Below are 19,198 nucleotides of genomic sequence, written 5' to 3'. Positions count from 1 at the left end.
GGCGGCGGCGTCGTCATCATTATCGTCGTCGTCGTCGTCGTCGTCGTCGTCGTCGTCGTCGTCGTCGTCGTCGTCGTCATCGTCGTCGTCGTCGTCGTCGCCGTCGTCGTCGTCGTCGTCGTCGTCGTCGTAAGTAGCTGCTGTGGAGCTGGTGATTGCAGGGACAGTATCGCGCTCCATCGCTCCGTGCCGCGCCGTTCCACTATTACTGTCATCATCGTGGCCAGCCACCTGCCATACAGACGTGCTGGCGTTGCGTTGGCGCGCCAGCGTATACACGACGACGTGTTTTTCACTCGGTATCGCAATCAAAAGGTTTACCACCATCAGCACTCTTACCTCACAGGCTCGCGTCCTAGCATAGGCAGTGAAGTAGCCAAACCAACGCGTTCATAACGTGTGTTTTCGTCTTTGTGATGAAACGCCGACGTAGAGCCTGCTGGTGACCTGTAGATTTCTTTGAGTAGATGTGTGTACTGCTATAGAAGTTGCGTGCCGAAAAAGTTAGTTAGTTCTAAGTCAGTGGTTTGTTTGTCAACGTACGTTGCCGTTTACCTGTCCGTTCAGTCTAGTTCAGTCCCGTTCGTCAAAGCGGTGTTTAGTAGCTGAATTTGCCAACTATACAAAGATAACCAACGGAGAAACTTAGCAAAAGTATATTAATCACCACATATAAGTTGAGCCAGAAGCAACACAAAAAAAGGACATGCATCGATTATTTGCAGTAACTGAATAGGACAACAACAACGGCAGCAGCAGCAGCGGCGGCGGCAGCAACAAATCTGATTAACGACAACAACAACAGTAACGACAACTTCAATGCGTGCTTCACAGGGGGAGGGGGGATGACACAATGCCATTATCGTCATCGGTGTCATCTCATCACCTTCGTTGCCATCGTTGGTTTTCGCGACCGTTCGTGATCTCAGCCCGACTGTTTCAGCCGATATTCTTGATGGTGTGATCCAGCTCATTCCTCGACTGCTAGTAGCGTCGCCATCGTCTTGTTCGGGCTCACCATCGCAACAGCAGCTGTTGCTACTGCTGGCGCTCATTTGGTGAGCTTCTTCTTCGCGCTACAATCGCCGTTGTCTCTGTCATTTTCTTGTCACGGTCGCTGAAGTTCTTCTCTTCTCGCTGGTGTGCGGAGAGTCCTCCTGTCTGAGTCGTCGGCGATCTACGTTCGTTCGGCAACGAGCACCATCGCGCTCGTCGACGTCGTCTTCGGTGCCGCCTCCATTGATCAACTGGTGCCGTCGCAGCAGCAGCGGTAGAAACCAGCAACTGACGACCTACTCCGGGCGATATCCGACGTCGACACCGAACGGCAACAAAAGCCGCCGGGAGCAACAAAACGAGTGAACATATCGACAACAAGTCACGGGGGTTGTGCTTTTGTGGTCGTCATAGTGATCGAGGTCGCTAGCAGTGCTGCTGATGGTAAAGCAAGTAAATAAGTGTGGAAAAATGTGGCGGCTATCGAGCAGAAGTTAGTTAGCCGAGCCAGTGGTGATGTGGTGCTGAATCAAGCAGGTGCGCTCTGACCTGCCAACTTGTTGTTGTCGTTGTTGCTTACGGAGGAGCAGAAGAGCGTCTTCATGTCGTCGGCTGCAGCAGCGAAAAGTTCGAAATAGTGAGCAGTCAGTCGTTCCATCGAGAATATCTTCATCCGTTGTCAGGGTGTCATTCCACGGAACCAGCGAAGATCGAAGGAAAACGCCAAAGTGCCACTCATATGCTGCTGAAGTGAACAACAACAACAACAATACCATTTTTCGCGCTTATTGCGTGCGTGATTAAGCTTTCAGAACAGCTTGCTTAGCAAAAGAGCTAACTGCGGCAGTAGCTCCCAGCTAACGGAGGCTGCCGATTAGTCTCTAGCCGTTGTTTTTCGGCTAGGGGCGCAGTAGCTGTCTGGGCCTGCAGTTGATCTTGCATTTGCTTCGCTACCAAATATCATCAAGTAATCAATAATCATGCGCGAGTTCAAGGTGGTGGTCTTAGGTTCAGGAGGTGTCGGCAAATCCGCCCTGACGGTGCAGTTCGTCAGCGGCAACTTCATGGAGAAGTACGACCCGACGATCGAGGACTTCTATAGAAAAGAGATCGAAGTCGACCAGGCGCCGTGCGTGCTCGAAATCCTCGACACAGCCGGCACCGAGCAGTTTGCATCGATGCGCGACCTGTACATCAAGAACGGGCAAGGATTCGTCGTCGTTTACAGCATAACCAGCCATCAGACCTTCCAGGTTCGTGACAAAACAATTACCCATTATGTAGGAAAGAGTAACAAAATCAGCACACACAAGTAAGCGGGCAGCTAGAGTAGAGATACCATACGTAGCCATAGGAACGGAATATCATAGAAAATGCGTGCTTACGTTGAATCATTGTGGTAAAATCAAATTGCTTGACAGGCAGAAAGAGGTGGGCGGGAGCGAATGGGCGTAATAGAACGAGCGAATCGAGAGCTCTTCCAACTAGCACCCAGCCCAGGGAGACAGATACACGGCCTCTAACACAGGCCTAGCGTCACCAAACGAATGATTCCCAGCAGCTAAACAAGGTGCTAGTGGCGGCTCATTGTCTCTAATTAGAGACAGGCTGGCAGTTAGAATTCGAGTTCGTTCTGGTTCGCGAAGCTCCTTGCTCGCGCATCAGTAGCGCTGAATTCCTGCATTGCGGCATAACCGAAAAGCTGTTTTGTCGGGAAAAACGAGAGAGAGCAGATGGCGTGATTGGATTATTTGTCATAGTGAACAGTGTCACACATCTGTCTTTCGTAGAATTTCGTGTGGTCGTTTAGCGCTTCAACGAATTGGATTCATTGTGCTTTTGCATTTCAGTAAACGTCGAATACTTGAGTCGGATACAGCGAACTGTCATCAATTTGTGTGGATAGAAATTTCTAGCGCGCTACAAATTTCCGCGTTTAAATTTAGTCCATAATACCGGTATAGCTCGTAATCTGAGTCGTGAGTTGTAGCTTGTCCAATATGTAGGACAGCGCTGCGCGAGGTAAAAGGCCATTTGTCTCGGGTCGCGTGACAGATGGCGATCTCGATTTACGCCCTCTTTCATTGCTGAGATGGCCATTACCATTTTATCATGGAGTTGAACGAAATACATTAAGATCTTTAATTAAATAGTACTGTGACAAAACAAGCCTGTTCAAGCGGACCTGATCGAAGTCTATGCCCGTGGGCGATGGTACATGTTTTCAAGGCAAAGCTAGCTCATTTTAACCTAAGGAACTTTTTGCTATCCGTCAACTTCAACAGTGTAATTGTGTCGCGGTCACTTTTAAGTAGAAGAGAGTGTACCTAATTTTAATAGTAACGAACCCCCCAACCTAAAACGAGACATCAATTCGGACGTGGTGAACCGCGATCTTTTAGATTCTTGAAACACTTACGTGCGATGTCTATAAGCAAGATTGATCTTCAGAAGACTCACTAATTGTTATGTGACCTATACGCACGATTTTATGCCAAGCAGACAACGAGTGGCATTGCCAGTAATGTAATTAACGAACGACTTTAATAAATCCAATTTTTAACTACTTCTGAACGATCACTCGTAGGTGTGATCGTCCAGAAGCCTACAGACACACACTCGTACACGCCACAGTGTCTTCAAGTTCGCATTGAACGTCGTCCTGGTGGGCTTGTGTATACTCATGCTAACATGGAGCTAAGACATGCAGACTTCTAATTGACATTTGCGTTATATTCTACAATATATGCATACATTTTGCAGATGTTGGGCTTTCGGCAGGTGAACTTGCCCAATAGTGCATCGACGAACTCTCGTTGTCCGTCCAAAAGAAAGTCCAACAGACAACAACTGTCGTATTCCTAGTACCGTCATCATCGCCATTGTTACTGCAAACCACAACCAGCTTCGTCTATTGGGCTGATTCGAACTTTCGCTCGTCTTGCTCTCTCGAGGTCAGCCATCTTTTATCAAGCAACTAAGTGATAATCTGGTGGCCATCTCTTCGTAGGGCACACGGTCTGCACACATACGAACTGCGCGTTTGTAGTTATGTCAGAATACGAACAGACAGACGAGCTATGATAATCAAGCATGTTCTTGCTACAAACGCTAACCCTACATGTAGGAGATGCAAAATTATTATGTCCCGCATTGTTCTGTATGTAGTAGATTCTGCTTCGCATTGTTTCTGCAATGGTAGACCTCAACTAAGTTTTGTTGTTGTTGTTGTTGACTTGCATTCGCCTCACGTTAAAGTCTCAAAACCGTAGGACACTGCTGGAAACATACCTGCCATGAAAGCACTTCGAACGAAAACAGGCATATATATAAATGCGATCATTCTCAGGCCGACATCGCAGCGTACCGTAAATGTCCGGTAATGAACTGCTGAAATCGCGGTATAGGATTATTGGTTAGGATAGGAACAATACCAGGTTGTGATAGTGCTTACGGCTCTGATATTTGCGAAGTCTTCAACGTTTCCTATCATCTAATTAAACGTTGACATTAGAAATCCGTAGCTGTGCCTGACTAGCTAAGACTTTGTTGAACCTAAAACTAAAGGAAACGTTGTCACAAAGTTATTGCTCACAGAAGCGCCATGCAGCAACATAAGACTGCCATGTGTTGACCAGGAGCGCTAGCCGTGCCGCATGACACAGATCACAAGCATCAACATAGCCTTCTAGTGGCGTTTCTATCCTTTAACCTTAAGCCAAAATAGCCGTCTCGAAATCATGGTAAGGTACGCCGCTATCTCACAGCAGTATTATTCCCTAAATGATCGATATATAGCATTTGGCTTACTTGCAGAATTATTTACAAATATTTTGATGAACTGCTGTGGTAACTATTGCTCCCTCTAATCTAGTGGTAGTGGGTGATTATAGCTATGACTACCAGCCGCTGGCTAGCCGGCACTAGAGGGCTGGCGCATGAAAAAATTGCTCTGATTTAGATACTGTTGGCGCGTGTAGCAAGGGCTATTTTCGTAGCTGTTGAAAATCCGAGCGAAACAATAGGGCTGGCTAGTTTGCCGCAGGCTTAAGCTAATAACATATTCGTTAGGTGATAACAAATGGGTTGTTCAATGATAGCTCGACAGAGACATGTATCGGCTCACGTATGTGCACGCATTTTTTCCTGCGAAAATTTTTTAATCGCTTAATAACAGTTTGCCCTGTTCAATATGTCGTTTTTAGAGACAAAACAGAGTGGTGGTCGGCACTGCCCAATGGCCGCCTACGTACTTAATGGCCGCAGACGGCTTACGAGTAGATTGATGTCATTTTAGTTTTTGCTAATTTTCTATCACAAGTAGGCCTCATCTAATCCGAGCAATTTTTCAGAAAATATTTTACACGGTTCCACTGACGAGGTTAAATCAAAGCGAGCGTATCTCGAGCCATTGACGGCTCGACACTCGTTGACTTGCGTTGAGTTTTATTAATAACCTATTAGCTCAAGTAAAAGGGAAATGCTTCAGCAAACATGTAGGCTGACTTCGTTTCTTTTTTTTTTTGTCGTCAACGTTGTCATTTCGCTTCTCTAGTTCTATTTCGATCGTGCTGTGACATTTGGGCCGAATCACTACGTCGACCAAACAGCCAGCGACTGGGTTCCTGGGGTGAGTCGGCCGCGAGGGGAGTGAGAGGCATGCAAACGAGCAACGCCTTGCCGTAGATTTTGAATGTCACACGCCAATAAATGATAATCGTGGAGTCGTGTGCAAGCTATTTCTAGAGCGAGATGTATATATATTAATCGAATAGGAATACTAGGTATTCGATAGTAGCCGATTTTTCTCCGCCGTGAATATTTTGCAATTGGACTAAAATTACAGATAATAGCTCCCCAAAGGATACCAAAGTCAAAAAAAAAGATCGTACAATATTTCGACATCGCATGAAACGTTTCAACATTTGACATTTGCGCTTGAATGGTTATAAACGTTCTTTATTGTATAGGTATTATCCTATGTTTGCTCGTTCGAAGTTAGTCTGATTCATAGAATTCCCGAGATGTTCTCTGTTCCGACCTGTAACTACACAACGTTTGTTTACGTACAGAGCGGAACGCTAGTCGACAGCTGGTTCGGTCGATGTCGCTTGATATTCTATGCATCATTAGGGCGCAGAGCGCCGATTTGATTTGGAACTTCGATATGTAATATTAATACTAGAGGGACTCTTAATTATTGTTATAAGTCCATTGGCACAAAACCACGTTCTCATAGACCTAGGTATATCGTTCTATCTCGTGTAAAAGTAGAACGAAATCTAGAAGAAAGGAAATAGGACGGTGTAGCTGCGACTAGGGGGTGAGTTTGTGTTTGTTTATACTAACAGGTGACGGCGATATTTTGATCGTTGCAGACGTGTTTGTTGTTCACATATTTCTATCCCAGTAGAAAGAAGTTTGTTTTCGTTCGAAACTTCTCGTTGGTGTCCGGGCAATGAATTTAATACTAATCTGAACTGGGACCAGCAATAGCGTTAAACCCATACGTACTTAGACACAGGAATCTGCCGTATTTCGTTGCTGAGATACATTGTTCTTTTAGGAATCCCTATTATGACTGTATCATTCAGTTGAATTATTACGATCTATTTGAGTTAACGGGTTGCACTGCGTGGACCGTACGCGGTAAACCACGTCTCGTATTTGTTTATTTAAACGAGCTGTTTAATCTACTGCGCAGCTGGACATCGCTCCGCTGATCTGCACGTAGTAGAATACTTACGTCATCGTCAGGTCAATGCAATTGGTGACATCATTCAGCCGATTGTGATTCACGTTCAAACTTCGAAATAGATTCAGCATATAGATCGGGTGCCGGCAAAGCAGCGTTGACCGGGACGTCCTCAGCTTCGACGCCGTCGCATCGAAAGGGTGGAGCGCATCAATGGAGCCCTATCGTTCGTTGGAATGGAGCCCACTGCAAAGTGTAGATGTGTCAATACTGGAGAGATCCTTTTGGGCCGTCGTTGATGCGGCGGAATCTTTCGAAATCCAAAGAATCATATTCGAAGCAATTGCTAATCAGTGTAAGGTTGCCTATTATCGGATTGGCTCGAAGCAGACCCTGAAGTTACGATTAGGCAACATTTCCATTATATTCGCCCACATTGCTTGCCTCGATTATCTCGACGGGCTGATCGTTGCCGCTCTTACTATCCTTCAGTGGCGATCCGCTATAATTTTTTCAATGCTATTACTTGTCCGTATTTTTAAGATCAAAATCGCCACCAGACCAGTACCCGCAACATACTACTAGTATCCATCCATCCATCCATCCATCCATCCATTCTTGCACACAACATACGTTTACATCGATCGGTTTCGTTAGCGCCGCTGTTCCATTCCATCGAATAGATGGACATACATACAAACCAATATACAGGCGGACGAGGTGCCACACAGCAAATACTGCTCTTACATATACTGCCATCGGCCCATTCGGCCAACAAATGGAGAGAGATGAGATGAAATAATGTTCCCCGGGCTTTGTCTCTTTTGTGTAGCTTTAATGTATTTGTAACGATTCAAACTGCGGAACATCTATAGCAGCAGAGTCGAGCCACCGATGGGTCCTCTCGTCGCTACCCTTATATATTCCTCATGGCGATTTCTTTCGCTTCTCTCATGGCATGAACGGTGGCGACTACCGCTACATCAGTTTCTGCGGCGTTCGGCGATGTCTTCGACTGACTGAGTCCGTTTCGTCGGCGGCCAACTGCAAGCACAAGCAGTTGTCGGCGTTGTTGTAGCTGACGGGTCAGTGTTCTGTTTGTACAGTGCATGCAGAATCCAGTCACCAGCAGGTTTGTTTGCCATTTGTATTGGGCTTACTACCGCGTATCCAGTCGGCGATTGCGCTGGTGGTGCCATAGTCGCGCAAAGCTTCGGCTACGGCTGTGCTCGATGGTTTTCTTTCCGCTGCTGTTACTGCCGTCACCGTCACCGTCACCGTAAGCGGCGCCACAGCTGCCGGCAGCGTTGATGATGACTGTAGTGGTGACGCTGGCAGTTGTTCTCGGAGACCTTGTGGGTGGGCCTCTGGGTCGATTAGGCGATCGCTGTGTCTCCTAGACGGGCCCGATCTTTTGGCCAGCGGCGGCAGAACACGGTTCATCGCGTTCGTTCACAGTTGCTTTCGGCCGTCGGTTCGTTACATCGCATTGAATTTTTTGGCCTGGATTCGTTACCAGTATATTCTATTGTATATTTGTGAGTATATTGGAACCATTACGGATAGTGATCGTTTTCCGCCACCAGCAGCGGCAACAATGTCACGGTGGTAACATCAATAGCAGCGACGCTAGCTTCCACTCACTGGAAATTCTATAACAAGTCTCAACGGTAGCCTCAGCTCTCAGAACAGTCGTTGCTTGCGGCAAACAACGGCATTCGATGGCTGTCTGGAAAAGAAGTGTTCCGATGCCGTTATCGCCGACCTCGCAACAAAATCATGAGCATTATTGTCGTTGTCATTACCATCATCGTCACCAGCAGCAACGCGGTGATGAAGATGTTGAGGAGCACTTAAGACAATGATGATACGATGCTGGATGATTCCCGGTAGGAGACACGTAAGGAAACGGACAAGCTGAGAATCTCAACGAGCAAGACAGGAGAGGGAGGAAGGGAGAAGCAACGTTCGATAGTTCTCGGTACAAATGGCGCTACTGCTGCTGCTGACGACGACCAATGGTAGTGATCGCATTGTGTATAAGAGGCAAACAAGTTTATTGCTATGGGCAGATAGATTAATAAACGGGTGATAACTATTGACTGCTGGGCAAAAGGGGACTTCAGCGTTGGTTGCTATTGCCAACGATGCTCATGCTGGTGATGGATGACGCGACGTCTGGTGGTAGCGACGCCGCTGGCAATTGTGACTTGATTTTGTCGCTATTGTCGAAGATATCCTTGCTGTGGCAGCTGCAGTGATGGCGGAGTGGCAGCTACATACAGATATGTATTGCACAGCACAATACTGTACCGCAGAGTGTTTACGGACCAACATTGTCATCTTCCAGAAGCTGCAGCGGCGACAGCCGTCACAGAACTGAGCGCCACGCGATCGCACCAACAACAACAGCCCTGAGCAGCTTGCAGGGTATTATCAATACAAACCCTCACATCGATCGCTAGCGCCGCTAAACGGACGACGTTGTGGCATTCATTGTTGTTCTGTTTTATTTAGATCGCCAGTTATTATAGAATCTATATTATAAGAAAAGTTATTATAGAATAGGAAGAATAATACATGAAGGACGAAGGGCCATCGAGAAGGCTGCTCGTTGCACGCTTATGAGGAGGGCAACAATCTAAGGGATCCTTAAGAGCGCGTTATGTCCTGGAAAGCCTTTATTAGACTAGAGAAGTCCGCAAAGTCAGTCACAAGTCACAAGAGGACAGTGGCAACAGCAGCAGATACAGAACACTCCTGGGTCTCGTTGCCACGTGGAAAGAAGAGGCTCACAGGAAATGTACCTGCATGATCTTTAACGAAAATATAAAATTAAAAAAATGATTACATACGTGTGTCGTATACGTGTATTGTTATATGAAATCAAGAATGATAGTACATACGAAATATAAATATTAACTTTTTATCGAGGATTTTTAGATAACCAAATGAAAAAAAAGATTAACATTAGGAAATCAGTTTTGTATGGAAACCAGATTAAACCTTCTTTCGCGGCGAGCATTTCGTTGCGTCATCCCTTGCTTTCATGAAGGAAGGCGAACGCTGGACGTACGTTGTCTTCAGACAAAAAGATAGCTTCACACACATACACACAGAGCCCCATATTAAATGGATGACGATGACGCCTCTTTGAATGAGTGGATAAGAAACTTTAAAGTAAATGAATGCTTTTTCTTATGTGTGCGTTTGTTTGTATATATATCTGTACGCGGCCAATAGTCGGTGTCGGCATTCCGTTGTCACTTAGTGGGCAAACAAAGTCACGGACAAATAGAAATATACATACGAACGTTGGGCGCTACTACCAGTGGAAAAAAAACTGCCTCGAATTTCTAGTAACTACAAGCATAATAATGTCAGCTATGTCTGACCAAATCGATACCTGTAGACAGACCAATCGTTCGACAGCGGACGCTACTAAGGAGCTTTTGAAAATCTCAAAGGCAATATTATATAGCCAAGTTAGGATGTCGTATCTACAGTATCAATGTGTGCACTTCATCGGCCTAATCCAGTTCAGTATAATCTCTAGAGCGTTGATCAAACGCGTCAGTAATTAGGTGAATGCACGTTATATATAGTACTGGTTATTATTAAGGGCTTACTAGCATTGACAGTACCTCGCACAGAGTACTCTGTTATACGGATAAGAAGTATGTGAGGACCAAGAATAATAACGGTTTCTTGCTGCGACAGGTAATCAATTTTTGGGGAGGCGAAAGAGAGGTGGAGAAGCTGAAGGAGACAGATGGCTTCTCAAGGCGGGGTCATCATTCGAAAAGGGCCTTGCCTTACTGCAGTCAAGCCGTCCCGATGACACTTGCCATGTGTTATATGTGTTTGCTCTCTACAAACCGATCAATCATCATTGTTTTTCTCATCTGCTGAGACGCTGCTTAGCACTGACTACGACCCTCACCCGAGGCTGTTTCATGACGAAGACATTGATGCATGCTCAGTATCTTGTTAGTGTTGATGAGGAACAGACTCCTCCGGAAACTTAGCCATTTTATCAAACGTGCCGATTTATACCGACGAAGCCCTAGTACTAGATTACCATAACGTTTTTGCATTATAGCATCGCATACATTTTCAGTATCTATAGAAGAGTTTCCAATGAGCGTTTGCGCTTTGGGTTTAAGATAGTAATTAATAGAAAAATAAAAAAACGGCTTGATTATTAATGCCTTTATTGTTAGGGTGGCGTCAGTCACATGATAGTTTTCGATAAGTATAAATTTCATTATAGCGATACAATTGTTATGGCAGACTTGCTTCGAGCATATAATAATACAGGCAGCATCGGCAGGTTACAGTTGGTCCGTATAAATAGTTCTTCGTTAAGCCTGTAAAACTGCTGTTAAAGGACGGACGTAAATTTAATAAATTTACGTACCGTGGCTGCCTGGCTGGACTCGTCGAAGTTTCAACGACAAAAATACTCGACGATGAGAGACAGCGGCAGCAGCACGGAAACCTCTTTCATAAGCGGTCCGCTGCACACGCGATTGTTGCGGCCGAAATGGAGCTGTCAAAAACACCCTATGGTTAGAAAAGATAAGGGTCAATGACCATGATGGACTCCCTATAGGAACACGGGGATCGTCGTTGCATTTAGTGTATTGAAACAATTATATGATGATGAGATCGAAATGGCCTACTCGATGCTCTGTTAACTAAGAATTACAGTGGCCACAGCCTAAGGCAAATTTTGTCATCGGTGCGACGAGTTATGCAACCTACCCTAAAAAATTAATAACATCTTTTGATGATGTCGTTACTATCGCGCGCGTACGGACGTAAATACGATTTGACAAAACGCCACACAGGTTTATGATCTGTACCTTGTGACTATATATAGGTGACGCATTAGGCAAGTGCGTGTTACACAAGCTAACTAACTAAAAGACGATCTTATACAAAGAGCAACTAGAAAACACCGAACATTTCTATCGTTATAAACAATAACAACAGCATAATAAAGAGAACAGGGATTCGTTGATGAAAATTATTAACAACAAATGAAGGCAAGGGCCCGCAAGGCTACGAGTCGTGGTACAGCGAATTGGTACGGCAGCCCTTGCGGCTCGTACAACATATATATATATATAGGGCGTACTTTGTCGAGCAATGCATCAAGCTAAGCGTTATAGACTCTATCTAGTCTATTCTCTTAAGCGAGCTAATATGATAGCCTGCTTGTAGACACGCCATCTTTTCTATGTGCTTTTGGCGCACCCAGTTCTAACAATGTGAAGATCACGTCCAAGCGCGTACAGTTAGTTGTACGCTAAGCTGGAATATTACGTACGCGTCAACACTTCTGAGAAGTACTGCATCGATTGGCGATAAAAACGCTTTCAACATTGGACCTTAACGCTGACGTTATATTGAATAAAGAAGCCGAGTGAACGATACCCTGGCAAGTCTGCCGTGTCGGTCTACTATTATGGCACAACGAAGGCGGGCGGCACTCCGTTCTCGAACGGTCAACTCTCAACGACTAAAGTGGCTAATGCACAAGTACACTTTCAATCTGCCTGCTGTTTTCTGTAAATGAGCGAATTTGATTTTGCCTGTCCCTTTCTAGATCCGATACATTCGCTTTTATAGGACTTCTTTTTCCATGTGTGTGTTCCCCTCTGTCATCGGCGTGCGCGGTGCTGCAGTGGCTGATCGAAGAAAGTGGACAACGCTCAGGTTTTAAGGGAGAGAAATGTTATTGTGACTATTGTTTGGAAAGTAGATTGACCATACAAATGGACAGTACGACACGGACCAATTCCGGTTCCTCTCGTTCGGCCGAGTATTGACGGTCTTTTTTATTCAGACGTTTAATCGGCAGCTTTTGTGCGCCTGCCGCGTGTTGGCGGTTCGATCGACATACACCATAACAATCAGTGGCGGTTGTAAATAATGCGAAACGTAATTAAACTAGCATTGCTTTTAGTTACGAATAGAGTAAGACATAGGCATAGAGTTTTTCTTTTGTTACGAGTGTGACCAAGCCCCTGCAATGCGCCTACCGAACAATGGTTACACTCGGTTCAACTTCCATACAACATTAGAACGGCGGTCGTTTTTCCTCTGATTTGTACAATTCGTAACTATAACCACTGCCGAGAGTGCTACGCCTCGCCAACACTGCCCTTGGAGCATTTCTCTGATGGCATTAGAAGATGCGATAGCGAATCACTTCACATGCGACTCTGCCTTTCGGGTCTTTCAGTGCACGAACAGAGCGCATACGCGCAAATGTTCATGCTTCGCATGCAGGAGTTTTTTGAAAGCGGAGAAAATCATCAGTTTCTTTCTTTGTCATATTTGTCCTTTATAATATATATATATATATCTATCTGTGTACTATTTTCGCTGTTCTCCACTGCTGTTTCAATGTTGTAGTGGCTAGCAAGGCCTTCTTTCCGGAATGACCTTCTAGTCTAACGTAATCGAACCATTGCGAGGTGCCGCATCTTGTAGCCAGGTACGGACGCCTACGAAGGTCTTATATATGATATTCCTCTCGTGTCCTTTTTGATGCTGTTAAATGTTCGGTCGAACGACAACCGTCCGCAACGACTTGGGCCGGGTGTCGTTGACGGTAACGACACAGACGACATCAGCACAACGGTCGGTCGCTTAGTCACTCGAATGACGTCTGCCTGCCCGGCAACAGAGAGACGTCGTTCGTCCGGAAGTGCAGGTTCTCGTTTTCAGAAACGGGAAGGCGTTGCATGCAGACTGCGATCAAGCCATTTTTGCTAGTGCTGCTGCTGTTGTTATTATTAGCAGATTTAGCTGGAAAAACCTAGCTGACCTATAGCCAGTAAGGCCAGTTAGCCATGTTCACAAAAGGCTATGCCACGATCGAGAAGGCACCGATACGTATTCGTATACGTCCGCGCGCTTGTAGCAAGATCGCGCATTAACTTGTTCTCTTGGCGATGTTGCTCGTGTTATGGTCGGAATCGCTGTTTTGGTGCCCCCTGTTCGTAGCGATGGCTCGTGTTACGTCGCCATCTTGAAAGGGGCACGGATTAAGCCAACAATTACAAACAAGCGGTGATTCACGAGAAAGGCTTCTATTTACTATTACAATGTCGAGTCGACGAAAATCTAGACTGAGCTCCGCTAACAAGAGTTCGCCATTCGACCGATTGCCGCTGTAGTGAAAATATTGCTAACAGTATCAGTGTTCGAGATTTACTAGGACTGCTAGAGATAAGTTTACCCCGGCTGAACCTACTAGTTCTAATAGTTGATGTTATACCTAAAAAGCAGATGGCTTCTAGAACTCGTTCACACAGTAGATATAAGCAAGAGCAATAAGAAATTGTTGAGAAAGAAAAGCGCACTGATAGGGGCAATTGCACGATATAGAGGGAGACTATTAGAGCCAGTCGCTGCATGCTCGCATGCAAACTTGGTTTACACAGGCCCGAAAATAGCTAGACGCATGATTTGCCTCTTCTGGCTCAATGTACAGGCTAGCACAACACGACAATTACAGACGCTTCGCTGACAGTATTTAAATGCAACATAAAGGACGCAAGACAAATATCGTTGGCTTTTTCTTTGTCTCCATCTATTTCCGCTGCTCCTATAACCAGTGATACTACTTTCCCAGTATTAGCTATTCACAGAGAATCGACTCGCAGTTATAGGGGCGTAGGGGCAGTGCAGCTCCGCCATCTTTTCTTACCACTGTCGTTGGTCATACAGTTATTAATTTGAGAACACATGTACTACTTTGCCATGACCAGGCCGATTAGCAGCTTGTTGCTACTTGCTAATTCTTGGGGCGCGCAAACATGGCGAACGCACACGTATACTTACATACATGCTTTTCGATTGTGTTTCGTCAAGTGGAGGCGATTTTCTCTCCATATCTCTGTAAAATACAGAGAGACGGCATTACATCGAGGCCTGTGTTTCATGTTTCATTCATTCTTAACGACAGCAAAAAAAGAACATTGATTTAATGATAATGATGCTTAAACCGTGTCACGTCCCGCACCGAGGGACATGCCCACTCCGCTACGAGCATCTCTGTGAATTACTTTGGCTGTGCAAAATCGTGTCGCTGCGAGACGTTTCTAGGGTGATCCTCGTGTGCTTGTCCTCGTCTCCTTGCCGGCGGCCATGGCTGCCGCAATTGTTGGTCACCGTTGTTGTGACTGTGGAAGGTAATCGGAGACATCTTTTGGCTGCCGGGTACGGGCAATGTACGTGGACGTAAATGGCGCCGATACAGGGCAGGACTCGCTAGCAGGCGGATTAAATAGCTCTTGACAGCGCGCGCCGACGCTGCACGTTGTTTCGTATCCATGCTGCCTGCCTATGCTCTAATAACCGTAGCAGTTTCAAGATGGTGAATGTATAGGCAAATGAACCGGCTGACAGCCGTCGCTGTTGTTGGTGTTGATGATAAGAACGGTGGTAGTGGTGATGATGTCGAGGATGACGGCTACGATCGTTCCGTCTCTGTTTCGGGCTTTGAACCGTTGGAGTTGGTCGAAAAAACTATCGAGGTCCAGCGAGACCATTACACAGGACACGACGATGCGATTGATTTTCATCGTATAAAACGCTTGGCTACTTAGCTATTGGATGTACTATACTGGATTAGATTCCGCGAGAGGATGTGATAACGAAAAGTAGTCGAGTATGGGGTTCGACTTACTTGGTGCTGTAATTGTTGTCAGGGGAAGGCAAGTGACGTCGAAGCGCTTGAAACTGAAGTCAACGAGCTCAATGAAGTTTAAAGATTCTTCATCGACAGTTAGCTAGGAAAACTCAGCCATAGGTAGGCAACGGGAATAGCGTTCAAAGGCAGATATTCAAAAGTATTCTATAATGACGAGTAGTACTGCTAGAGTTAGTCCAGTTCGATTCTAGACCAATTGCGCAACTTAATTTAGCGCATGATAAACGACGTATCAGCCATTGTTTTCGGCTTGCTTTTACCACACGCTCTACCACGTAGAATGGTTCAACACGATGTATATTCCTGTTTTGTTAATGCTTATAGAGAGTTAGACCCGCGTCGATATCGCATTGAGCCGTCAATACTTCTATTCGTATATATTGAATTTTATTATATATATATAACAAATATTAATCGATAAAAGTAACAAGTCGAGCAGTAGCATCTACCGCCATCCTTCCGGTTTACTATCGACTAGTTCAAGTGAACGATCGATCGTTCGCTGTGCGACACGGGATCGAACCTTAGGCCGCATTGAACTTAATCTTCATTTTATCTGCCGGTGAAAAGCGAATGACACGGCAGATTGCCATCCATCTAAATTGATTCCAACGCTGAGGAGAACGAACGCGATCGAAATATCGCTGCGGCTGTTGTGATGATTCTCGTTTAATCTTCAATAGGCCGGCCCGGTGTCTCCCTGTTCGAAAGAGCAAAAGCCGGAGCTGTAAAAACGCGTCGCCTACCAACCAATACCGCTCTGTTTGCTACTGCCGTCATCAATACTGCAGCTTCGTCTACTAGGAGACGACGCGGCCATTGCCGCGTCTCTTTAGGGAGGGGTGCCAATGATGGCGACAGACTCCGATCGCTTCTTGGCCACTCTGCTCGCTTAGAGGGAACGGGCCGCTCCAGGCACCGCCGATCCAGCCAATGGCCGAACAACGCAGCAGCGGCACCAACAACTTTCAGAAGAACAGGAATCCGTCAGAATTCATCGTTTTTTTTCCTTTGCCGGCGGCAATTCTTCGGCGCCTCTGCTGTTGTTATTGTTGTGGCGTTAACGCTGTCGTGGTAGCATCTTCTGCGTGGTTGGTATTTTGCGAACTTGCTTGTCGTCGTCGTCGTCGTGGTCGTCGTCGTCGTCGTCGCCGTCGCCGTCGCCGTCGTCGTCGTCGCCGTCGCCGTCGCCGTCGCCGTCGTCGTCGTCGTCGTCGTCGTCGTGGTCGTCGTCGTCGTCGTCGCCGTCGCCGTCGCCGTCGCGTTCAGCGATATCAGTGGCTACACCGCAGTCGCACGATAACTGGCTGTATGGCTTTCAGGCAAAACGGCAGGATAGCCGGCTTGTCGATCGGCCGATCGTTCAGTCGGCGCTTCTGTTCTGCCGCCGTCGATCTGGGTCAAAGCGAAGTAAACGGAGGTGGTAGAGATAGAAGGCTAAAGGGCGATGCCTTTCACGTGATGACATGGATGTGATTATTGTAGTAAATAGTATTATTGATTCTCTGCATAGGAGAGCGTGACCGTAATGGCAACGGAACCACTTCGTTAAGAGCACCGTAACTAAAGAAGGGTCACGCAAAGACTGGTGACGTGAATCAATTTCTACTAGGTGCCATCATCAAATACTAATCCGTATCCTGTGACACAGATGAAGCATGTAAATAAAATAGCTGATTAGATCATATATCCATAGATGCGCCTGTGGAATGAGCTGAGTTGGTCTTAATAAAAAGTTTCTGTTTTAACTGGGTTCACTATAGCAACTGTCGTATACACGCGAAGATCAATAAGTGGTGAATGTTTGTTGACATCCGTCACGTTTGTGTGTTCGTCCATATGTCACAAATGTGTTAAGCAACCCTATTCGTCCACTTGCAAAATTATATCAATAATAATTGCCTAGTTATATCATAGATCTAGGTACGGTCGTGTGCCTTTTCTGCTGCCAATTCTTTTCAGTTTGCCGTTCGCTTCTGCGAATTCAGCTACTGTGCTGTGCATATGGGTGTGTGTATATGGATACGATGGTTTGCCGTCTCGGCCCTGAACAAGAGCATCATTCTCAGGCAACCTTTGACCAACCTACATTTTGTACCCTCTCGGTTAGGTAACTCAGAGAGAGGGGGAGCGAGAGAGAGACGGCTTGATTTGTGCGTTCGTCACGAATTAATTATTGTTATGGCAAATTTCCTGATGGTCACGAACCGGCATCTAGTCGTGCGTACGAGCGCGCGCCTATGTGTGTGCCTGTACTATTGATGTTTGTTCCATTCAACCGCCGTTTCGATGAACCAAATGACGTTGCTTGACTATAACTACTTCTGCTGCTTCTGTTGCTATCTGTGACGGCGTTATGGTCGTCAATGATGGTCAAGTCAAGGCCCGATAGGTGTACGCCTGCTCCGGTGTTCGTGCCACACTGCCGTGCCGTGTTATCTTGATAAACAAGGAAATACTGACCAAATTAAAACAGCAGTTAATTTCGACAGCCATCGCAGTGTTGCATTGCATCCTTTGTCACTCACTAGAGCACAGGTTACGCAAAGCTCCATGTAAAACTGGACAGAATTACGAGCCATGACGTCTATGGCTGATTGCATTGTCAGCGTTTCATTCTTCGATCAAGTAGCATCCTATTCTGCGACTCAATTCTTGGCGCGCAACGGATGATGGTATCCGAATAATGGTGAATACCCGCCACGATTTGAAAATCGTCGGTAGGTATTCTCGATACGTTAGTTGGGTCTTTTATTAACCCTATTTATGCGCACAAATTATTTCTGCGGTGGAATTTGGACTGGCTACCATTTGTCAAAATTATACCATTACAGTTATGAGGCGCTTGCGTCGTGATAGTCGATAGCGTCGGTGCCTTTAAAGCGTCAGTGGCACCGTGTCAGAGTATTAAATTGGCAAAGTTACCAAATTAGACGAATTCACATAAATCTACTAAACCAGCGTCCTTTGCGCTTACTAAGTAATTAGAAAAGACCTTCTCTATGAGATTTATTTGCCTTTATCAGTGACGACTGTGAAGAATATCTCGTTCAGTTTGCAAGGACACAAAGTATCGGTAGTAGATATATACGGTAACGTTAAGTACAATCGAAAAAGCCAATAGCCGGCCGCAGAACAGCCAGAGCAACAACAACGCGTCAATGTGTTCATATTGTTTGTGCGGCATACACAGGCATAGCCAGACCACATCCGGCAACCCTGTTAGCCGTTGTTCCGGGTCGAATGTAGCTCTCTTCGCTTTGCCGGCTGGGGGGCCGGGGGCCCTTCTTGAAATCTGCGTGCGGAGGCGATTCTCCCCCGCCTCCCCTTCGTTTCTCTCGGCGTCAGCACGGGCAGCAGCCGTAAACTGGCGTTGCTTGTCGGACGCAGATCATATTGTAGAAGATAGATGGACTTGTTGACGCGGTGTTAACATCGAGTTACACCGTTACAGCGCCTCGCTTCGTCTAAGCAGTTATAAGCTACAAACAAAGCTGTTTAGTTTAGCTGGCTGAAATGTCTGAGCAACTATGGTTGTGTATCCCCGACTACAGATTATCGCAGGTAATAGCACTGGGGATTCTGATGCTGCTGGGGCAGTTGTTGTTGCCGCCGCCGCCGTCTCTGCGTACGCCTATCATCATCATCATCATCGTAATTTTTCGCTGTCTCATTTTACTTCGTAGTTGATTTGGCTTTTTGTCTCGCATGCGCACGCGCCCTACTGAGCTTGTTGCTGCCCTCCGCCCCTCGCGCAACAGACGAGTCAAATCCAC

The 19,198-nt window shown here is 46.1% G+C and overlaps 1 protein-coding gene across 4 annotated transcripts; it reads left to right on the top strand.

Moving 5' to 3' along the window:
• Positions 1–16: 16 nt before the first annotated feature.
• LOC111255224 (ras-related protein Rap-2b-like) lies at positions 17–17,135 on the top strand. Of its 4 annotated transcripts, XM_086976524.1 has the most exons (3): positions 17–129; positions 835–2,249; positions 10,412–17,135. In XM_086976524.1, exons 2-3 carry the CDS (start codon positions 1,977–1,979, stop codon positions 10,601–10,603), a joined length of 465 nt encoding a protein of 154 aa, XP_086832650.1. In that variant the 5' UTR covers positions 17–129; positions 835–1,976; the 3' UTR covers positions 10,604–17,135. The 4 variants fall into 4 exon arrangements, with proteins under 4 accessions (XP_086832650.1, XP_086832649.1, XP_022672691.1 ...); XM_086976523.1 differs by lacking the exon at positions 17–129 and having other exon boundaries at positions 136–2,249; XM_022816956.2 differs by lacking the exons at positions 17–129; positions 10,412–17,135 and adding an exon at positions 5,552–10,405 and having other exon boundaries at positions 136–2,249.
• The last annotated feature ends 2,063 nt before the right edge of the window (positions 17,136–19,198 follow it).

This window comes from Varroa destructor, unplaced genomic scaffold (assembly GCF_002443255.2).
Source record: "Varroa destructor unplaced genomic scaffold, Vdes_3.0 BEIS01001280.1, whole genome shotgun sequence".
Taxonomy (NCBI): domain Eukaryota; kingdom Metazoa; phylum Arthropoda; class Arachnida; order Mesostigmata; family Varroidae; genus Varroa; species Varroa destructor.
The sequence above is the reverse complement of the archived record's forward strand: the minus strand, read 5'-3'. Positions and strand labels throughout refer to the sequence as shown.

What these genes read in the sequence shown, in the direction of transcription:
- LOC111255224 (XM_086976524.1), top strand. Translation starts at nt 1,977, where the DNA reads ATGCGCGAGTTCAAGGTGGTGGTCTTAGGTTCAGGAGGTGTCGGCAAA. An exon ending in CCAGCCATCAGACCTTCCAG is followed by an intron (nt 2,250 to 10,411) that starts GTTCGTGACAAA and finishes TTGCTGCGACAG; the next exon opens with GTAATCAATTTTTGGGGAGG.